Genomic DNA, 23,257 nt, shown 5'->3' with positions numbered 1-23,257 from the left:
GTCCTCTGGGAGGGCACGGTGCTGGGCCCTGTACAGCACGATGTGACGGACCTTGGCCAGTAGCGGGTCCCTCTGTGTCCCATCATCACCGGTAATGAGTCCATAAAATGTAAGATGGCGACTACCTCGTCTGTTGCTGCCGGCGTTTGCATGGTGGACAGCGGGAGGCAGCTGAGAGCATCCGTGTGGGGAATTTTCATCCCTGCAAGATGTTCCAAAAACTCATCCGCTGCCAGAAGGAGCGCCCGACGCTGAATGTGGGCAGATGCCACCGGGGGAATTGTTTTGAATAACCCCAAAAGCAGTTTATGGTCGGTATAAGCCTTGAACGGATAGCGGTAGACATATTGATGGAATCGAGGAATGGCGAACACCAATGCCAACCCAGCTTTTCTATTTGGGAGTAATTTCGATCCGCTGCCAACAAAGTGCGTGAAGCGAACACAATGGGCCGTTTGGTACCATCACCCATCCTGGGTGCCAGGATGTCCCCGATCCCGTAGGGCGAGGCTTCACATGTAAGCAACAAGGGCTTTGACAGGTCAAAAATGCGTCACCAGTGGGAAGACGACAGTTGCCGCTTTACCTCGGCAAACACCTCCTGCTGCGGCAGGCTCCAAATCCACTGCTGGCCCTTCTTCACCAACAGGTGAGCGGGACCAAAATATTGGCAAATTCGCGATGAACTTCCTGTAATAGTTGATCAGGTCCAAAAACGAATGAAGCTCCGTGGGATCCTGTGGTACGGGCGCCTGCTGGATGGTCCAAACTTTATCATCTTCTGGGTGTAGTCTGTGCCTGTCAACCCTGTAGCCCAAAGAGACCACTTCCATTGTGTGGAACATGCGCTTTGCACGCCGAAGGCAGACCCCAACCACCTCGAACCTACGCAGCAAGTCCTCGAGGTATTTCAGATGCTCCTGGTCAGAAGGACCGGTGATCCGAACATCGTCCAAGTAAACTGTCACCTGTAGCAACCTGCGGAGGATATTTTCTATCACCCTCTGGAATATGGCACATGCTGAAGAGACGCCGAACAGCAGCCTGGTGAACTCATACAACCCACTTTGCTTATCAATGGTCACGTATTGGCGTGAAGACATTCTAAAACCAACTGGAGATAGGCATGGCTCATGTTGAGTTTAGTAAAAGTCCTTCCTCCGCTGCGCATTATGTGTTGCTCCTCATTCTTTGGCACTGGGTAACGATCCAGATAGGACACTCGGTTGATTTTCATTTTGTAATCCCCGCAAAGGCGGACGGACCTGTCAGGCTTCATAACCGGCACGACTGCCGTGGCCCAATCTGATTGGACCTCATGGCTGAAACCCCCCTGGATGGTACTGAGGCCCTCTTGAAACATCCCTGGGAAATGTGCCAACACCGCGTCTGGTTCATCGGGGTACATTCGGCATACCAGTGGCCAGTCCCGCCAGTCGCACCTCAGCAAATTTGGCCCGAGCATTTCACCACCACCAGTGGTAGATTACCGACTGAGCCCCTTATTCCACAGGAAAGTCTGAGATGCCGGTCCAACGGTTCCCCTGTGTACGTTGTCAGCCAAGCACGGCATCTTTCAGCACTAAGGCGCGAACCCCATACGTGTAGCAGCTGATCACAAACACCGCAGCTCCGGTATCAAGTTCCATCCGCATCAGGAACCCATTGATCTGGACCGTAACCTGGACAGGTGGGACCCGTGATGCCGAAATGCAGTAAAGGCGGTGGGCCTCCTCCAGCTCATTGTTGACGGAATGCGTCATGCTCTGGGGCGGTCATCGATGGGGTAGTAGCGGGTGGGTAAGGTTTCCTGCTGGTGTCCGCCCCATCGCCTCCCTCATTCCGCTTATCAGGTATCTCCGGTGTACGGCATCCGTCAGTGGGAAATTGGTTGCCCACCAGCATACCGAGCTCCACGAACTGGTGGTTATTGGGTAAGTCAGTAAAAGTTAAACATTTGATAATACTGTAAATCTCCACACTGCAAAGCACGAGGAGGGTCACTGTCTCTCTGTCGTCCCTGATTATGTTGTTCAGACAAAAAGAATATTTGATTTTTTTAATGTACTGGGTCAATCCCCAGTCTCGACCTCGAACGCCTCAAGCTTACCGATGAGTGGAATATCTGCCGCCTAAGTGGAGTCCTCCTGAGGCCTACTCGAGGTGGGCCCAGTCCGGAGGGAATGACGCCTCCTGCAGCTCCACCTGACCCTCGTCGCCAGTGTAAAGTCTCAGGAAAGCGACCGCTCAGAAGTGATGTTTGTAGAAAAGTTTAGTTTTATTCTCCTAACTGTGCCCTCTTTCTACTCCCTGAAGGGTCTCCCACACCAGGTCCACACCCGAGCCAGGGTATTTATATCCCAGCAGCGGGTATATCCGCGCCCCCTCATCTGAGTAGATCGTATTCAGCTGGGGCCACAGGGACTCTAATACTGCAGATCCCTGGGCCTCCTGTAGGGTTATAAGAACATAAGAACATAAGAACATAAGAACTAGGAGCAGGAGTAGGCCATCTGGCCCCTCGAGCCTGCTCCGCCATTCAATTAGATCATGGCTGATCTTTTGTGGACTCAGCTCCACTTTCCGGCCCGAACACCATAACCCTTAATCCCTTTATTCTTCAAAAAACTATCTATCTTTACCTTAAAAACATGTAATGAAGGAGCCTCAACTGCTTCACTGGGCAAGGAATTCCATAGATTCACAACCCTTTGGGTGAAGAAGTTCCTCCTAAACTCAGTCCTAAATCTACTTCCCCTTATTTTGAGGCTATGCCCCCTAGTTCTGCTGTCACCCGCCAGTGGAAACAACCTGCCCGCATCTATCCTATCTATTCCCTTCATAATTTTAAATGTTTCTATAAGATCCCCCCTCATCCTTCTAAATTCCAACGAGTACAGTCCCAGTCTACTCAACCTCTCCTCATAATCCAACCCCTTCAGCTCTGGGATTAACCTAGTGAATCTCCTCTGCACACCGTCCAGCGCCAGTACGTCCTTTCTCAAGTAAGGAGACCAAAACTGAACACAATACTCCAGGTGTGGCCGCACTAACACCTTATACAATTGCAACATAACCTCCCTAGTCTTAAACTCCATCCCTCTAGCAATGAAGGACAAAATTCCATTTGCCTTCTTAATCACCTGTTGCACTTGTAAACCAACCTTCTGTGACTCATGCACTAGCACACCCAAGTCTCTCTGAACAGCGGCATGCTTTAATATTTTATCGTTTAAATAATAATCCCGTTTGCTGTTATTCCTACCAAAATGGATAACCTCACATTTGTCAACATTGTATTCCATCTGCCAGACCCGAGCCCATTCACTTAACCTATCCAAATCCCTCTGCAGACTTCCAGTATCCTCTGCACTTTTCGCTTTACCACTCATCTTAGTGTCATCTGCAAACTTGGACACATTGCCCTTGGTCCCCAACTCCAAATCATCAATGTAAATTGTGAACAATTGTGGGCCCAACACGGATCCCTGAGGGACACCACTAGCTACTGATTGCCAACCAGAGAAACACCCATTTATCCCAACTCTTTGCTTTCTATTAATTAACCAATCCTCTATCCATGCTACTACTTTACCCTTAATGCCATGCATCTTTATCTTATGCAGCAACCTTTTGTGTGGCACCCTGTCAAAGGCTTTCTGGAAATCCAGATATACCACATCCATCGGCTCCCCGTTATCTACTGCACTGGTAATGTCCTCAAAAAATTCCACTAAATTAGTTAGGCATGACCTGCCTTTTACGAACCCATGCTGCGTCTGCCCAATGGGACAATTTCTATCCAGATGCCTCGCAATTTCTTCCTTGATGATAGATTCCAGCATCTTCCCTATTACCGAAGTTAAACTCACTGGCCTATAATTTCCTGCTTTCTGCCTACCTCCTTTTTTAAACAGTGGCGTCACGTTTGCTAATTTCCAATCCACCGGGACCATCCCAGAGTCTAGTGAATTTCGGTAAATTATCACTAGTGCATCTGCAATTTCCCTAGCCATCTCTTTTAGCACTCTGGGATGCATTCCATCAGGGCCAGGAGACTTGTCTACCTTTAGCCCCATTAGCTTGCCCATCACTCCCTCCTTAGTGATAACAATCCTCTCAAGGTCCTCACCTGTCATAGCCTCATTTCTATCAGTCGCTGGCATGTTATTTGTGTCTTCCACTGTGAAGACCGACCCAAAAAACCTGTTCAGTTCCTCAGCCATTTCCTCATTTCCCATTATTAAAACTCCCTTCTCATCCTCTAAAGGACCAATATTTACCTTAGCCACTCTTTTTTGTCTTATATATTTGTAAAAACTTTTACTGTCTGTTTTTATATTCTGAGCAAGTTTACTCTCATACTCTATCTTACTCTTCTTTATAGCTTTTTTAGTAGCTTTCTGTTGCCCCCTAAAGATTTCCCAGTCCTCTAATCTCCCAGCAATCTTTGCCACTTTATATGCTTTTTCCTTCAATTTGATACTCTCCCTTATTTCCTTAGATATCCACGGTTGATTTTCCCTCTTTCTACCGTCCTTCCTTTTTGTTGGTATCAGGTAACAGGCATCAATTGGCAGAGATTGTGAAGGGTCAATCACTTACTCATTGTATAAATGTGCATGGGTACAAACTAAGATCATGGCACAGAACAAAGGAGAGGGAGAAGTGCGATTGGGTTCATGGGGACAATACAAAGTTATTTCTGAAATAATTATCTTATTTCTGTTTACATTTTAGTAATCTCTTACCTGATTGGTTGGCGCGGTTTAATATTGACTGGCGGAGGTGCAGGTAGGTCAACAGGGAACATGTCCACCCACATGTAAACGTGTCCCTTGGGAAATAAAGACAATGGTGATTGTTAATCTGGGTGTGTTCCTTTAGTTATGGGCCAGGGTTTAGAGAACCCCAAAGTGTATCATGAAGTTCACCTGACCCACAAGTTTTAATAGATTATGGCATGGGGAGCACACGGCCCACTCTACAGGTGTGGTGCAGCAAAAATCTAACAGTATTTTTTTAAAGCAAAACAATGTTTACTCAAATTACACCTTCTGTGGCTGACTGTAGCTCCAACACTGAAACAAAACCAAAAAAACAGACACACTCAAGTTTTTTCTCATAGTGAAATTAAAAGCTGACAGACATCACTGCAGTAATAAACACCCATTTCTTAAAGGTACACCCACTAGTTATTCGATAAAAACACCCATTTCTTAAAGGTACTCTCACATGACACCTCCCCCCAAGAAACAAAACCCCATCAACTTCAAGATGGTTTCATTTTTCACCTTTTCACTATTCTTTAAGAAATGCACACAGTAAATATACTTTTTCGTTTCAAAAAACAACACGCGCAAAAAGGTATAATAATAGTCCATTTTTTTTGTTCTTCTTCCTCCAACTGGAATTCCTCTTGATTCACCGTCTCTTTGAACAAGAAGGTCTCTGCATGATCCATCCATTTCTCTACATATCGGCATGTCTCTTTAAAGTCAGGTACTTTAGTTCAATCTGATCACAGAGCCCCTTGTAATTCTCCAACACAGGAGCATTGGTTATCACAGCTTTCAGGCAGTCAAATGCCTGTTAAAACTTCGCTGCCCAGTGAAATTTTCGACGTTTCTTCAGCCAGTCGATCAGTGGAGCAACCGCACTACAAAAATTTTGCACAAATGTTCGATCAAATCCACTCATGCCAGGAAATCGCATTATTTCCCGTCATGTTGAGGGTATTGGAAACTCCCCAATAACTTTTGGTTTTGCATGGTGGTGACACTGCAGATCTGGGGACAGTGGAGGAGGTACAAGAAGGTGGAGGGAGCGTCGGTCTGGACCCTGATATGCAACAATCACAGGTTTGTCCTGGGTGGGATAGATGGTGGGTTCCAGAGCTGGCAGAGGGCAGGCATCAGAAGGATGGGAGATCTGTTCATAGACTGAAGCTTTCCCAGTTTGAAGGCGCTAGAGGACAAATTTAATCTGCCACCAGGAAACGCCTTTAAATATCTGCAAGTACAAGCCTTCCTGAAAAAACAGGTAGTGGCCTTTCCGACGCTGCTACCACTGAGGATACAGGACAGAGTGGTCTCCGGCACCTGGGTAGGGGAGGGGAAGGTGTCGGATATCTACCAGGAACTACAGGAAGCGGAGGAAACCCCGGTGGAGGAGCTCAAGGACAAGTGGGAGGAGGAGCTAGGTGAGGAGTTGGAAGCGGGTCTGTGGGCAGAGGCCCTGGTTAATTCCTCCTCATCATGTGCCAGGCTCAGTCTAATTCAATTTAAGGTGGTCCACCGGGCACACATGACGGCAGCGAGAATCAGCCTTTTTTTGGGGTAGAAGACAGGTGCATGAGGTGCAAGGGCAGCCCTGCAAACCATGTCCACATGTTTTGGGCATGCCCGGAGCTTAGAGAGTTCTGGCAAAGGTTCGCGAGGGTAATGTTCAAGGTGCTTAACGCACGGGTGGTGCCAAGTCCAGAGATAGCGATCTTTGGAGTGTCAGAAGACCCGGGAGTTCAGGAGGCGAAAGAGGCCGACGTCTTGGCCTTTGCCTCCCTAGTAGCCCGGAGACGGATTTTATTAATGTGGAGGGACTCGAAGCCCCCAAGTGTAGAGACCTGGGTTAACAACATGGTTGGGTTTCTCAGCCTCGAGAAAATAAAGTTTGCCTTAAGAGGGTCTACGGTAGGGTTCTCTCGGAGGTGGCAGCCGTTCGTCGACTTTCTCGGGGAAAATTAAAATGTCAGCAGTAGCAGCAATCCGTAGGTGGGGGGGGGGGGGGGGGGTGAGTGCTTCATTGGGATGGTGTGGGAAGACTGGGTCGCGTGGGATAATGTCTATTTGATTGTTATTGTATATTCTCTTTTGGCACTCTGTTAAGGTTCACTCTAGTTTGTTTTGTTATTATTGTTACTACTGTTTTATAATGAAAAATTCTGCAAAACCTGAAAAAAGTGCTTTTTTAAAAAAAACTTTTGGTTTCACATCCCGTAGGACCATTCAACCCTGTCCAATTGTATGGCTTAGGAAAGTGACTTGGGCTTTTCCAAATTCACTTTTGCCTAGATTTATCACTAAACCCCCCTCCTGAAGTTGATCGAATAACTCCATCTGATGTTTTAAATGCTCTGTCCATGTCTGGCTGAAAATTACCAGATCGTCGATGTATACAGCACAATTGGGTAATCCTGAAACAACTTTGTTAGTTAACCGTTGAAATGTGGCTGGGGCGTTTTTCGTGCCAAATGGCATAACTTTGTATTGGTATATACCATCTGGAGTCACAAAAGCTGAAATCTCCTTCGCCCTATCGGATAAAGGTACCTGCCAGTAACCTTTAAGTAAATCCAGTTTGGAAATAAAAGCTGATTGTCCCACTTTCTCAATGCAATCCTCCAAACGTGGGATAGGATAAGAGTCCGTTCTTGTGACTGCATTAACCTTTCTATAGTCCACACATAACCGTTGGGTACCGTGCGGTTTAGGTACCATCACTATGGGTGAGCTCCATTGGCTACAACCCACTTCAATTATGCCATTTTTAAGCATACTCTCAATCTCTTTGTTTACCTGTGCCAATTTTAAAGGGTTACGTCTAGATGGATGTTGTGTAATTGGAACAGCATTTCCCACATCTACATCACGTATAGCCATTTTAGTACTCCCCAATTTATCTCTACAAAATTTGCCCATGTGATATCAACAACTCTTTCAGGTCAGTTTGTTTTTCCTCTGGAAGGTAACTCAGTAATTTATTCCAATTTTTAAGAACATTCTCATTTTCCAATTTAATTTGAGATATGTCAAATTCACAGTCATCTGGATTTGGTTCTTCACTTTGAGTTAGAATCATTAAAACCTCCTCCTCTTTCTCTCCTCTTTTAAAGTACCTTTTAAGCATATTCACATGACACACTCGGTGAGTCTTCCTCCTATCTGGTGTTTGTACCACATAATTCACCTCACTTAATTTCCTTTCAATCTGATAAGGTCCACAAAACCTAGTTTTGGAAGGTTCACCTACCACTGGTAACAATACGAAAACTTTATCTCTACTGTCAAAATTACAAACTTTGGATTTCTTGTCCACTTCCTGTTTCATCACATTTTGTGCAACTTTTAAATGTTGTCTAGCCAATTCACCTGCTCTATTTAATCATTCCCTAAAATTTGACACGTAATCCAATAATGTAATTTCCGATTTCTCACTCACCAATTTTCCCTTTATCAATTTAAGTGGTCCTCTTACCTCATGATCAAAAATTAGTTCAAAAGGACTGAATTTGGTTGACTCATTAGGTGCATCCCTAATTGCAAACAGTACGAATGAAATTCCTTTATCCCAATCTTCTGGATCATCATGACAATAAGCCTTGTCTTTAATGTCTGATGCCACGTTTCTAATGCTCCCTGTGATTCTGAATGGTATGCAGTTGATTTAAATCGTTTTATTCCTAAGCTGTCCATAACTTCTTTGAATAACCTTGAGGTAAAATTCGATCCTTGATCCGATTGTATTTCTGTGAGTAGTCCATATCTGGTAAAGAATTTGAGTAACTCCTCCACAATCTTTTTAGCTGTAATATTACATACTGGAATGGCCTGGAAACCTAGTAGACATATCCATTATCGTCAAAAGATATTGATTCCACTTTTCGTTTTCGGAAGCGGTCCTACACAATCAATTAGGACCCTTGTAAAAGGTTCCTCAAATGCTGGGATGGGTATTAAGGGCGCTGGTTTTATCACTGCTTGTGGTTTTCCTATCACTTGACATGTGTGACATGATTGACAAAATTTAACTACATCTTTCTGTTGTCCATGCCAATAAAAATGTTTTTGTATTTTAGCTTGAGTTTTCCTTATTCCCAAATGACCTCCCACTGGTACCTCATGTGCAACTCGCAACACCTCCTTTCTATACCCTACCAGCAATACTACTTGATGAACTTCTGCACACTTTTCATCCGCCTGCATATGTAAAGGTCTCCATTTTTTCATTAAGCCATCATTTTTACGGTAATAACACTCTGGTATACACTCAGATTCCTCTTCCGTATATGCTTTCTGATACATCTGTTTTATTTCTACATCTTTCTGTTGTAACTCCGCCAATTTTCCTAAACTAAAAATATCCACCTCATCCTCCACCTGTTCTTGTTCTTTTTCAACCATCTGATCAAAAATCGTTTCTGATAATTGCACTTCAACTTCTCTTTATCTTCATCACTATCCTCAAACTGTACATTTCCCTTTAAATCCGCCAATTTTAACTGACTGTAATGTTTCCTGGCCATTTTCCGAAGTTCAAACTCTCTCTCTCTTTCTTTTTCCTCTCTCTCTTTTTCTTTTTCCTCTCTATCTCTTTTGTATTCAAGCTGCTTTAATTCTTTCTCATGTTCCATCTGTTTAATTTGTAACTGAATTTTTGCCATTTCCAATGAGTCAAACTGTATCTCAGGCCACTTTAAATGCTTAGCCATCACCATAATTACCTCACCTTCTCGCATTTTGTCAGGTAATGTTAACTGCAATGTTTTTGCCAAATCTAACAGTCTGCTTTTAGTCTCTGTCCGTAAGGTACTGCGTGTGACCGTCTCCAAACACTTCAGAGCCTCTGAAAGAGCCATTGTCCACAACACACTCCCCACTTAAACTGGAATACCACACCTGAAAAGCACCCACAATATGCTCACCCCTCATTGTCTTTAAGTCCACTAAGCCAATCCAATAGATAGACTTTTAAATCCCTCGAGCCCCCAATTTGTTATGGGCCAGGATTTAGAGAACCCCAAAGTGTATCATGGAGTTCACCTGACCCACAACTTTTAATAGATTGTGGTATGGGGAGCACACGGCCCACTCTACAGGTGTGGTACAGCAGAAATGGAAAAGTATTTTTTAAAGCAAAACAATGTTTATTTTATGAACTCAAATTAACTTTTTTAAAAACATACAGTGAACATCTTAGCAACCATCAATTCAAATACAACCCTTAAATAAGCAATCCTTAAACTTTCCTTTTAACATCCAGAAGACATTAAAAAAAACCTTTTAACAGAAGCACGAGGTTTAAATTCACTACTGAGAACAGTTATCACTCTGAATTCACCAAGTGATCAAGAGATAGTCTTTACATGGCAGAAAGAACAACATTACACATTCTATGGCTGACTGCAGCTCCAACACTGAAACAAAACCAAAAAGACAGACACACCTAAGCTTTTTCTCAAAGTGAAACTAAAAGCTGACAGACAGTCCAGCTCCACTCACACTCTGACATCACTGCAGTAATAAACACCCATTTCTTAAAGGTACACCCACTACAGTTATGCTATAAAAACACCAATTTCTTAAAGGTACTCTCATGACACTTTGTTAATTTGGGTCTGTTCCTTTGTTAATCTTGGTCTGTTCCTTTGTTAATTTGGGTCTGTTACTCTGTTAATCTTGGTCTGTTCCTTTGTTAATCTGCGTCTGTTCCTTTTTTGCTTTGTTTCTTCTTCCTAAACTCAAATAATTCCTCAACAGCTCCCTCCATGCATCTCCACTCTTCAAAGCAGACTTACATATCATTTTCAATTCCGTGACACACCTTATATCTTTTAGTCTTTCCTTCTGCTGACAATCAACAATCAATACTGGGGCCCACAAGGCTGCGTACTTAGTCCCCTACTATTATCCCTGTACACATGCGACTGCGTGGCAAAATTTGGTTCCAACTCCATCTACAAGTTTGTTGATGACACGACCATAATGGGTTGGATCTCGAACAACTGCGAGTCAGAATACAGGATTGTGGATAGTGCTGAAGGATGTTATAGGATACAGAGGGACATAGATAAGCTGCAGAGCTGGGCTGAGAGGTGGCAGATGGAGTTTAATGCGGAAAAGTGTGAGGTGGTTCACTTTGGAAGGAGTAACAGGAATGCTGAGTACTGGGCTAATGGCAAGATTCTTGGTAGTGTAGATGAACAGAGAGATCTCGGCATCCAGGTACATAAATCCCTGAAAGTTGCCACCCAGGTTAATAGGGCTGTTAAGAAGGCATATGGTGTGCTAGCCTTTATCAGCAGGGGGATTGAGTTTCGGAACCACAAGGTCATGCTGCAGCTGTACATAACTCTGGTGCGGCCGCACCTGGAGTACTGTGTGCAGTTCTGGTCACCACATTATAGGAAGGATGTGGAAGCTGTGGAAAGGGTTCAGAGGAGATTTACTAGGATGTTGCCTGGTATGGAGGGAAGGTCTTACAAGGAAAGGCTCAGGGAATTGAGGTTGTTTTCGTTAGAGAGGAGAAGGCTGAGAGGTGACTTAATAGAGACATATAAGATAGTCAGAGGGTTAGATAGGGTGGACAGTGAGAGTCTTTTTCCTCGGATGGTGATGACCAACACGAGGGGACATAGCTTTAAATTGAGGGGTGATAGATATAGGACAGATGTCAGAGGCAGTTTCTTTACTCAGAGAGTAGTAGGGGTGTGGAACGCCCTGCCTGCAACAGTAGTAGACTCGGCAACTTTAAGGGCATTTAAGTGGTCACTGGATAGACATATGGATGAAAATGGAATAGTGTAGGTCAGATAGGCTTCAGATGGTTTCACAGGTCGGCGCAACATCGAGGGCCGAAGGGCCCGTACTGCGCTGTAGTGTTCTATGTTCTATGTTCTATAGGAGGGAAATAGAGAACCAAGTGGAGTGGTGCAGAGACAACAATCTCTCCCTCAATGCCAGCAAAACTAAAGAGCTGGTCATTGACTTCAGGAAGCAAAGTACTGTACACACCCGTCAGCATCAACGGGGCCGAAGTGGAGATGGTTAGAAGCTTCAAATTCCGAGGTGTGCACACCACCAAAAACTTGTCCTGGTCCACCTACATCGCGCTACCACCAAGAAAGCACAACAGCGCCTAAACTTCCTCAGGAAACTAAGGATATTCGGCATGCTCACACTGACTCTTATCAACTTTTACAGATGCACCATAGAAAGCATCCTATCTGACTGCACCACAGCCTGGTACGACAACTGCTTGAACCAAGACCGTAAGAAACTACAGAGAGTCGTGAACACAGCCCAGTCCATCACACAACGCCTCCTCCCATCCATTGACTCTATCTATATCTCCCACTGCCTGGGGAAAGCGGGCAGCATAATCAAAGACCCCTCCCATCTTGCTTACTCTCTCTTCCAACTTCTTCCATCGGGTAGGAGATATAAAAGTCTGAGAGCACGCACAAACAGATTCAAAAACAGCTTCTTCCCCGCTGTTACCAGACTCCTTTAAGACCCTCTTATGGACTGACCTTATTAATACTACACCCCTGTATGCTTCACCCGATGCCGGTGTCTAGGTATTTACATTGTGTACCTTGTGTTGCCCTTTTATGTATTTTCTTTTCTTCTCATGTACTAAATGATCTGTTTGAGCTGTACGCAGAAAAATACTTTTCACTGCACCACGGTACACGTGACAATAAACAAATCCAATCCAATCCACATCATGTGGGTACATGGCAGTCAAGACTGGAATTCAACTCTGTTCTCCACTACTGGGAGTTACTGTAACACTATCTGTCTGAGATTAGCAAATAACATTAATAATGTAATAGTGATCCATTAGTACAATATTAATATAATGGCATGGGAGTATTTTTGTCTCTATTTTCTCAATTTTGTCAAATGACCAGTTTGAAATAGCATCTGCTTCTTACCAGATTAACATTATTTAACAGTTGACTCCAAGAAGAGTAAAAACTGGTCATTGCAGAGTGTGAAGACACTGTTACATCCTCTGGGAATAAATTCAAAATTATTTTTAATTCATTTACAGGATATGGGCATTGCTGACCAGGCCAATATTTATTGCCCATCCCGAATTGCCGTTCAAATGCAGCCCTTACCCTTGCTGCCTGTTAGGATCTGAAGATAATTGAATCTGGAATAGTCTCAACCCAGTTTACCTTTGACATCCCTGGATCGTCAGGTTCCTGAAGAGTCCGCATCTCTATATGTTCAGGTACCAATTTGACACCATACTCTGGCATATCCTCCCAGTTATTTAACACATACAGAGCTTTCTCTTCATCAGTCATCATTTGACTTTCTTCTTTCTTCTTATCTCCTAGATTTAAGCACAACTATTAGATTGAGGATATGCAGTAATTCTCAACCTTCTGTAAACCAACAACTCCAAAAGATTTGCAGTGTCCCAGAGTCTGAGGAGGTTAATTCAGTACCTCTTGCAGTCAACACTTTAGATGCAGGAAAATGCAGGAAAGATGTTCCGATAGTGGGGGGTGTCCAGAAACAGGGATCACAGTCTGAAGGTATGGGGTAAACCTTTTAGGTCCGAGATGAGGTGAAATTTCTTCACCCAGAGAGTGGTCGGCCAGTGAAATTCGCTGCCAATGAAAGCAGTTGATGCCAAAACATGTATGTTTTCAAGAAGCAGTTAGATATTGCTCTCGGGGCAAAAGGGATCAAAGGATATGGGGGGAAATGGGATCAGGCTTTTAAATTGGATGATCAGCCATGATCATAATGAATGGCAGAGCAGGCTTGAAGGGTCAAATGGGTCCTCCTGCTCCTATTTTTTATGTTTCTCTCCTGACACTAAATAATTCTCTCCAGTTTCCAGCCCCCTCCTAGCACAAACATTCTTGTCTCTCTGAGAATTATGATCAGTAACCCCTGGCCTGTCTTACCCTCTTATTCCTTAATTCTAATGTATTCTGCTAACCACCAAATCTCTTTCATACTGTATTAAAGACTCTCATGTACTAATTGGGTTTTTAACTGAGGATTTTTACTGAGGGGTTTATGTGGCCAGTTCTGCCAATATTCGTCTAGAAAGCTGAGGTGTGAGGAATCAATCCATTGCCTGTAGCTATGAAAATATCAAGTAGTCTGGTTCACTTTGTACAAGCTTAACCAACATGATTCCTAACACAAACTTTGCACCTCTTGTGGTTTAGGGAGTGGGGGTGTATCTGTGTGTGTGTGTGGGGGGGGGGGGGGGGGGGGTAGTGGTGGTGGTGTTGAGGATGGGGTGAGTGGGGCAGAGGATGTAGTTAACTCTAAGGGGAAAATTTAAAGTACGTCCCATCCTTCTCCAGACACAAGACAAGAGCTCTAATTTAATGGCTGCTCCAGAACAATACACAATGGTAATCCTGCACTTAACCAAGCAGCCACCAACATAGCACGATGGTCCTGAAGTGTGAAGCAGCATCATTATCTATGTCAACATGTTAGGACATTAGACAAAGGAAATATACAGCACTTCGGAACAGGAGGGGGATTGCAGTCATTTGAACCTGTTTGGTTATTCAATTAGATTTTGGATGGTTGATACTTTGGGCGGGGTTCTCCTGCAACTGACCAGATGGCCCGATACCGGTGCCAAGAGCGGTGTGAACCACTCCGGCGTCGGGCCGACCGAAAGGTGCGGAATCCTCCGCATTTCCGGGGGCTAGGCTGGCACCGGAGGGGTTGGCTCTGCGCCAACCTGCACCAAAGGTCTGGCGCAAGTTGGTGAATGCGCAGAACTGCCGCCATGGTTCCGTGCATGCGCAGACAGACCGGCATGTTTCCTGCGCGTGCGCAAGAGGCTTCTACTCCACGCCGGGCATGGCGGAGCCCTACAGAGGCCGGCATGGAAGGAAGGAGTGCCCCCATGGTACAGGCCCTCCCGCAGATCGGCGGGCCCCGATCGCGGGCCAGGCCACCGTGGGGGCCCCCCTGGGGCTGGATTAGAACATAGAATATAACAGCGCAGTACAGGCCCTTCGGCCCACGATGTTGCACCGACCTGTGAAACCCCTCTAAAGCCCACCTACACTATTCCCTTTTCGTCCATATGCCTATCCAATGACCATTTGAATGCGTTTAGTGTTGGCAACTCCACTACTGTTGCAGGCAGGGCATTCCACGCCCTTACTCCTCTCTGAGTAAAGAACCTACCTCTGACATCTGTCCTATATCTATCTCCCCTCAATTTAATCCCGTCCCCCGCCCCCCGAGGACTCACCTCGCCGGCCTACAAGCCAGGTCCCGCCGTGATGGACCATGCCCATTTCGCGTCGGCGGGTCCGGCCATGAAACGACGGCCATCGGCCCATCAGGGCCTGGAGAATTGCCAGGGGGCCGCTGCCAGCGGTCCCCGACCGGTGCGGCGTAAACCCCGCCTGAAAACAGACGGCGGAGAATACAGCAGCCGACGTCGGAGCGGCTGGGCGGGATTCGCGCCGCCCCCCGGGGATTCTCCGACCCGGTGGGGTGTCGGAGAATCCCGCCCCCAAACTCCATTTATCCACCTTAGCTTCTCACCTCTGATACCCTTACAACAAAAATCCATTTTTTTCTCTTGCTATAGCACTATTTTCACTCGCCTTCGTGGTCCATCATTACAAAACTTAAGCATTTTATAGACTCCAGAAGAGTTCCAATGGATTGGACGGTAGCTATTGTAACCCCGCTTTTGAAAAAAGGAGGGAGAGAGAAAACAGGGAATTATAGACCGGTTAGCGGGATACCGGAAGTGAGGAAAATGCTGGAGTCAATTATAAAGAATTAAATAACTAAGCATTTTGAAAGTGGGGACAGGATTGGTCCAAGTCAACATGGATTCACTAAAGGGAAATCATGCTTGACAAATCTTCTGGAATTTTTGAGGATGTGACCAGTAGAGTGGACAAGGGTGAACCAGTGGATGTTGTGTCTCTGAACTTTCAAAAGGCTTTTGACAAGGTCCCACAAAAGAGATTAGTGAGCAACATTAAAGCTCATGGTATTGGGAGTAATTTATTGACGTGGATGGAGAACTGGTTGGCAGACAGGAAGCAGAGAGTGAGAATAAACAAGTCCTTTTCAGAGTGACTAGTGGGGTACCACAGGGTTCAGTCCTGGGAACCCAGCTGTTCACAATATAATTAAAGATTTGGACGAAGGGATTGCAATATCTCCAAATTTGCAGACGGCACTAAGCTGGGTGGCAGAGTGCTGTGAGGAGGATGCAAAGAGGCTGCAGGGTGACTTGGACAGGTTGGCTGAGTGGGCAAATATTTGCCAAATTCAATATAATGTGGGTAAATGTGAGGTTATCCACTTTGGTAGCAAAAACAGGAAGGCAGATTAGTATCTGAATGGTGGCAGTTTAGGAAAAGGGGAAGTGCAATGGGACCTGGGTGTCACGGTGGAACAGTCACTGAAGGTTGGCATTCAGGTACAGCAGGCGGTGAGGAAAGCTAATGGCAAGCTGGCTCTCACAGCGAGAGGATTTGAGAATAGGAGTAGGGATGCCTTGCTGCAGTTAAACAGGGCCTTGGTGAGGTCACACCTTGAGTATTGTGGGCAGTTTTGGTCTCCTAGTTTGAGGAAGGACATTCTTGCTATTGAGGGTGTCCAGCGAAGATTCACCAGACTAATTCCCGGGATGGAAGGACTGACATATGAAGACAGACTGGATGGACTGGGCTTGTACTCACTGGAGTTTAGAAGAATGAGAGGGGATCACATAGAAACATATAAAATCCTGATGGGACTGGACAGGCTAGATGCGGGAAGAATGTTCCCGATGTTGGGGATGTCCAGAACTAGGGGTCACAGCCTAAGAATAATGGGTAAGCCATTCTGGACCGAGATGAGAAAGAACTTCTCTCAGAGAGTTGTGACTTGTGGGATTCTCTACCACAGAAAGCTGTTGGGGCCAGTTTGTTGGATATAGTCAAGAGGGAGCTTTGCAGCTAAAGGAATCAAAGGGTATGGAGAGAAAGCGGGAGTGGGATACTGAATTTGCATGATCAGCCTCGATCATACTGAATGGTGGTGCAGGCTCAAAGGGCCGAATGGCCTACACCTGCACCTATTTTCTATGTTTCTATATCTGGGAGTATAGAGTCTCACATCCTCTACCCTAAAAATACACCCCAGTCCTCTGCCCAACACACAGACTGGACATTCCTAAATTTAAGAAGCACTGTGGGTTTTTTTTGCTAATAATCTTTCATATGGAATCTTTTCAAATATGCTCTGCAAGTCCATATTTGTGTTTATCCATAGAGAGTATGTGGGTAGAGGAAGAGAATTAGAATAGACAATGTGTTATTCGTCATGTTAGCAAACGCGTCAAAAAACCAAACGATGACCTACTCATTCACAATACCTACTAACTCTCTGATTGGCTGATACCTGTCCACCTGATTCATCACTCTGTCCTGACAAAAGATTTCATTAACTTCACAACCTTTGATATGAACTGACAGATCTGTAGTTTCTTGGTTTCTTTCTCCTTCTCAATTCATGGAGTGACCTTTGAAATTTTCAATTAAAGGTACAATTCTTGACTCAGGAGAGCTTTCTTTGGAAAATTATGACTAGCACATCAATAATTTCCCTACCCATTTCTTTGAATACTCAGGGGTGAATATGATCATGTTTTGGAGATTTTCCCATCTTAAGTCCCATTATTTGGCACTCAGCAGAGGGCAGCAGAGCAGAGCTACTGATCAGCTGTTCTGGGGAAATTTGTATACGTGCAGTGCGGTCAGCCTAAGTTGAAGGTGGTTTGTGGAGGGGCTGTTGTCAAGTGACAGTTAAATCCGAAACACTTCGTGAGTGTTTCCCACCCTACCTCCTCCTCTAACCAACCCCCCCACCCCACGGTGGTTGGGAAGCGGGAGCAGGGGCCTGTCGTGAAGGTGAGTGAGTGCCTTTAAATTTGCTTACCTTTCAGCGGGAGCAGGGTTTGAGGGAATATCAGGTAAGCTCTTCCTTTCTTTTTCTTTTTCCTGTTTTTTTTTTAAATCTAGAGGTGATGTCAGGGAAGGCAGTACAATGCTCCTCCTGCAGAATGTTTGAGGTGAGGGACGCCGTCAGTGTCCCTGCTGATTTCATCTGTGGGAAGTGCACCCAACTCCAGCTCCTCAAAAACCGTGTTAGGGACCTGGAGCTTGAGCTGGATGAACTTCGGATCATTCGGGAGGCAGAGGGGGTCATAGATAGGAGCTTCAGGGAAGTAGTTACACCAAAGACTGGAGATAGATGGGTAACTGTAAGAGGGACTGGGAAGAAGCAGTCAGTGCAGGGACCCCCTGCGGTCGTTCCCCTGAGTAACAAGTATACCGTTTTGGATACTTGTGGGGGGGACGACTTACCAGAGGTAAGCCATGGGGTACGGGCCTCTGGCACGGAGTCTGTCCCTGTTGCTCAGAAGGGAAGGGGGGAAAGGAGTAGAACATTAGTAATTGGGGACTCAATAGTCAGGGGCACAGATAGGAGATTTTGTGGGAGCGAGAGAGACTCACATTTGGTATGTTGCCTTCCAGGTGCAAGGGTACGTGATGTCTCGGATCGTGTTTTCCGGGTCCTTAAGGGGGAGGGGGAGCAGCCCCAAGTCGTAGTCCACATTGGCACTAACGACATAGGTAGGAAAGGGGACAAGGATGTCAGGCAGGCCTTTAGGGAGCTAGGATGGAAGCTCAGAGCGAGAACAAACAGAGTTGTTATCTCTGGGTTGTTGCCCGTGCCACGTGATAGTGAGATGAGGACTAGAGAGAGAGAGCAATTAAACACGTGGCTACAGGGATGGTGCAGGCGGGAGGGATTCAGATTTCTGGATAACTGGGGCTCTTTCTGGGGAAGGTGGGACCTCTATAGACAGGATGGTCTACATCTGAACCTGAGGGGCACCAATATCCTGGGGGGGAGATTTGTTAGTGCTCTTTGGGGGGGTTTAAACTAATTCAGCAGGGGCATGGGAACCTGGATTGTAGTTTTGGGGTACGGGAGATTGAGAGTATAGAGGTCAGGAGCACAGATTTGACTTCGCAGGAGGGTGCCAGTGTTCAGGTAGGTGGTTTGAAGTGTGTCTACTTCAATGCCAGGAGTATACGAAATAAGGTAGGGGAACTGGCAGCATGGGTTGGTACCTGGGATTTCGATGTTGTGGCCATTTCAGAGACATGGATAGAGCAGGGACAGGAATGGTTGTTGCAGGTTCCGGGGTTTAGGTGTTTTAGTAAGCTCAGAGAAGGGGGAAAAAGAGGGGGAGGTGTGGCGCTGCTAGTCAAGGACAGTATTACGGTGGCGGAAAGGATGCTAGATGGGGACTCTTCTTCCGAGGTAGTATGGGCTGAGGTTAGAAACAGGAAAGGAGAGGTCACCCTGTTGGGAGTTTTCTATAGGCCACCTAATAGTTCTAGGGATGTAGAGGAAAGGATGGCGAAGATGATTCTGGAAAAGAGCGAAAGTAACAGGGTAGTTGTTATGGGAGACATTAACTTTCCAAATATTGACAGGAAAAGATATAGTTCGAGTACATTAGATGGGTCGTTCTTTGTACAATGTGTGCAGGAGGGTTTCCTGACACAATATGTTGACAGGCCAACAAGAGGCGAGGCCACATTGGATTTGGTTTTGGGTAATGAACCAGGCCAGGTGTTAGATCTGGAGGTAGGTGAGCACTTTGGAAATAGTGACCACAATTCGGTGACCTTTACGTTAGTGATGGAAAGGGATAAGTATACCCCGCAGGGCAAGAGTTATAGCTGGGGGAAGGGCAATTATGATGCCATTAGACATGACTTAGGATGTGTAGGTTGGAGAAGTAGGCTGCAAGGGTTGGGCACACTGGATATGTGGAGCTTGTTCAAGGAACAGCTATTGCATGTTCTTGATAAGTACGTACCAGTCAGGCAGGGAGGAAGGGGTCGAGCGAGGGAACCGTGGTTTACCAAAGAAGTGGAATCTCTTGTTAAGAGGAAGAAGGAGGCCTATGTGAAGATGAGGCGTGAAGTTTCAGTTGGGGCGCTTGATAGTTACAAGGAAGCGAGGAAGGATCTAAAGAGAGAGCTGAGACGAGCAAGGAGGGGACATGAGAAGTCTTTGGCAGGTGGGATCAAGGAAAACCCAGAAGCTTTCTATAGGTATGTCAGGAATAAAAGAATGACTAGGGTAAGAGTAGGGCCAGTCAAGGACAGTGGTGGGAAGTTGTGTGTGGAGGCTGAGGAGATAAGCGAGATACTAAATGAATACTTTTCGTCAGTATTCACTCAAGAAAAAGATAATATTGTGGAGGAGAATGCTGAGACCCAGGCTATTAGAATAGATGGCATTGAGGTGCGTAGGGAAGAAGTGTTGGCAATTCTGGACAAGGTGAAAATAGATAAGTCCCCGGGGCCTGATGGGATTTATCCTAGGATTCTCTGGGAAGCCAGGGAAGAGATTGCTGAGCCTTTGGCTTTGATTTTTAGGTCATCATTGGCTACAGGAATAGTGCCAGAGGACTGGAGGATAGCAAATGTGGTCCCTTTGTTCAAGAAGGGGAGTAGAGATAACCCCGGTAACTATAGGCCGGTGAGCCTAACGTCTGTGGTGGGTAAAGTCTTGGAGAGGATTATAAAAGATACGATTTATAATCATCTAGATAGGAATAATATGATTAGGGATAGTCAGCATGGTTTTGTGAAGGGTAGGTCATGCCTCACAAACCTTATCGAGTTCTTTGAGAAGGTGACTGAACAGGTAGACGAGGGTAGAGCAGTTGATGTGGTGTATATGGATTTCAGTAAAGCGTTTGATAAGGTTCCCCACGGTCGGCTATTGCAGAAAATACGGAGGCTGGGGATTGAGGGTGATTTAGAGATGTGGATCAGAAATTGGTTAGTTGAAAGAAGACAGAGAGTGGTAGTTGATGGGAAATGTTCAGAATGGAGTTCAGTTACGAGTGGCGTACCACAAGGATCTGTTCTGGGGCCGTTGCTGTTTGTCAATTTTATAAATGACCTAGAGGAGGGCGCAGAAGGATGGGTGAGTAAATTTGCAGACGACACTAAAGTCGGTGGAGTTGTAGACAGTGCGGAAGGATGTTGCAGGTTACAGAGGGACATAGATAAGCTGCAGAGCTGGGCTGAGAGGTGGCAAATGGAGTTTAATGTGGAGAAGAATTTGGAAAGAATAACAGGAATGCGGAATATTTGGCTAATGGTAAAATTCTTGGTAGTGTGGATGAGCAGAGGGATCTCGGTGTCCATGTACATAGATCCCTGAAAGTTGCCACCCAGGTTGATAGGGTTGTGAAGAAGGCCTATGGTGTGTTGGCCTTTATTGGTAGAGCGATTGAGTTCCGGAGCCATGAGGTCATGTTGCAGTTGTACAAAACTCTAGTACGGCCGCATTTGGAGTATTGCGTACAGTTCTGGTCGCCTCATTATAGGAAGGACGTGGAAGCTTTGGAACGGGTGCGGAGGAGATTTACCAGGATGTTGCCTGGTATGGAGGGAAAATCTTATGAGGAAAGGCTGATGGACGGGAGGATGTTTTCGTTAGAGAGAAGAAGGTTAAGAGGTGACTTAATAGAGGCATACAAAATGATCAGAGGGTTAGATAGGGTGGACAGCGAGAGCCTTCTCCCGCGGATGGAGGTGGCTAGCACGAGGGGGCATAGCCTTAAATTGAGGGGTAATAGATATAGGACAGAGGTCAGAGGTGGGTTTTTACGCAAAGAGTGGTGAGGCCGTGGAATGCCCTACCTGCAACAGTAGTGAACTCGCCAACATTGAGGGCATTTAAAAGTTTATTGGATAAGCATATGGATGATAAGGGCATAGTGTAGGTTAGATGGCCTTTAGTTTTTTTTTCCATGTCGGTGCAACATCGAGGGCCGAAGGGCCTGTACTGCGCTGTATCGTTCTATGTTCTATGTTCTATTTTCTCCATTACCGTTTTTTACTGGTGTTAAATTCAATACGTTTTTCCTCTTTACTTAATTATAATTTTCCTCATCTTGCATGTATTTTGTCCACTTTCCCTACTGTGATACAAAACATTCATTTAACCAGTCTGCTATTTCCTCAATATCCATTCTAGTCTTGCTTGCATATTTTTTAATGGTTCCACATCCCCCTTTATCACTGCATTTCCCTTACTCTATTCATAACAATTATTTATTTTTATCCTTTGCAAGTTTTGGTTATTCACATTTTTTTCATCTTTGTACTCTCCCTTGTTTTTTATAACTCTCCAAACAAATATAGAAAACAGCGAAGAATGATGTTTAGTACGGAGATAAAAATTAAGAGTATAAGAGAATACTGGCTAGAAATATAAAAACAGATGGTAAGAGTTTCCATAGATATTTTAAGACTTAAAATGTGCCACATAGAAAGTGAGGCTGGGGAATTAATAATGGAAAAAATAGGATGGCAAATTAATTGACAGGTAATTTTCAGAGGTCTTTGTGATAAGAGAGTACAAGTAACATTCCAGAAATAACTGTAAATCAGGAAATGGGAGGGAGGGAGGAACTCTAAGAAAATTCTAATCACAAGGGAAGTGGTATTAAGAAAAGTATTGGTCCCTATGCTCTGATGGACTTCACCCTAAGGTCTTAAAATCAGTAACTAGGGAGATAGTTGTTGCATTTGGGCAGCACGGTAGCACAAGTGGATAGCACAGTGGCTTCACAGTGCCAGGGTCCCAGGTTCGATTCCCCGCTGGATCACTGTCTGTGCGGAGTCTGCGCGTTCTCCCCGTGTGTGCGTGGGTTTCCTCCGGGTGCTCCAGTTTCCTCCCACAGTCCAAAGATGTGCAGGGTTAGGTGGATTGATGATGATAAATTGCCCTTAGTGACCAAAAAGGTTAGGAGGGGTTATTGGGTGACGGGGATAGGGTGGAAGTGAGGGCTTAAGTGGGTCAGTGCAGACTCAATGGGCTGAATGGCCTCCTCTGCACTGTATGTTCTTGTTCTATTGGTTTTAATTTTCCAAAATTCCCGAGATTCGAGGAATGTTTCACTAGATTGGAAAGTAGCAAATGCAACTTCTTTATTCAAAAAAGGAGGGTGCCAGAACGTAGGAACTAGCTTAACATCTGTCTCGGGGAAAATGTGTTAGAAACAATTATTGCAGCTGTTCTAACAGGACACTTGGATAAGTTCAAGGTAATACGGCAGAGTCAGCGTGGTTTTGAGGGAAATCATGTTTAACCAATTTATTGGAGTTCTTTTGAAGAAGTAATATGTGCTGTGGATAAAGGGGAACTGGCGGATGTACTGTACTGAGATTTCTAGAAAGCATTTGATAAGGTGTCACACCAAAGGTTATTGCGGAAAATGAAAGTTCATGTTTTAGTGGTTACATTGGCATGGATTGGCAAGCTAACGGGAAACAGTTTGTATAAATGGGTCACCATGAATTCAAACCCATTCCTCCCACACTAATCTTTAAGCCACACATTGACCTCTTTAATCTTATTGA

The 23,257-nt window shown here is 45.2% G+C and overlaps 1 protein-coding gene across 1 annotated transcript in view; it reads right to left on the bottom strand.

Moving 5' to 3' along the window:
• LOC119969776 (fer-1-like protein 4) overlaps positions 1-23,257 on the bottom strand; it is a 427,310-nt gene that overhangs the window by 28,250 nt on the left and 375,803 nt on the right. The window contains 2 exon segments of the mRNA XM_038803853.1: positions 4,752-4,837; positions 12,965-13,125. Of these exon segments, the coding sequence (XP_038659781.1) occupies positions 4,752-4,837; positions 12,965-13,125 (247 nt within the window).

Source organism: Scyliorhinus canicula, chromosome 7 (genome assembly GCF_902713615.1).
Source record: "Scyliorhinus canicula chromosome 7, sScyCan1.1, whole genome shotgun sequence".
In the NCBI taxonomy this organism is placed as follows: Eukaryota; Metazoa; Chordata; class Chondrichthyes; order Carcharhiniformes; family Scyliorhinidae; genus Scyliorhinus; species Scyliorhinus canicula.
Note: the sequence above shows the minus strand (reverse complement) of the source record. Positions and strands in the feature narration are given on the sequence as shown.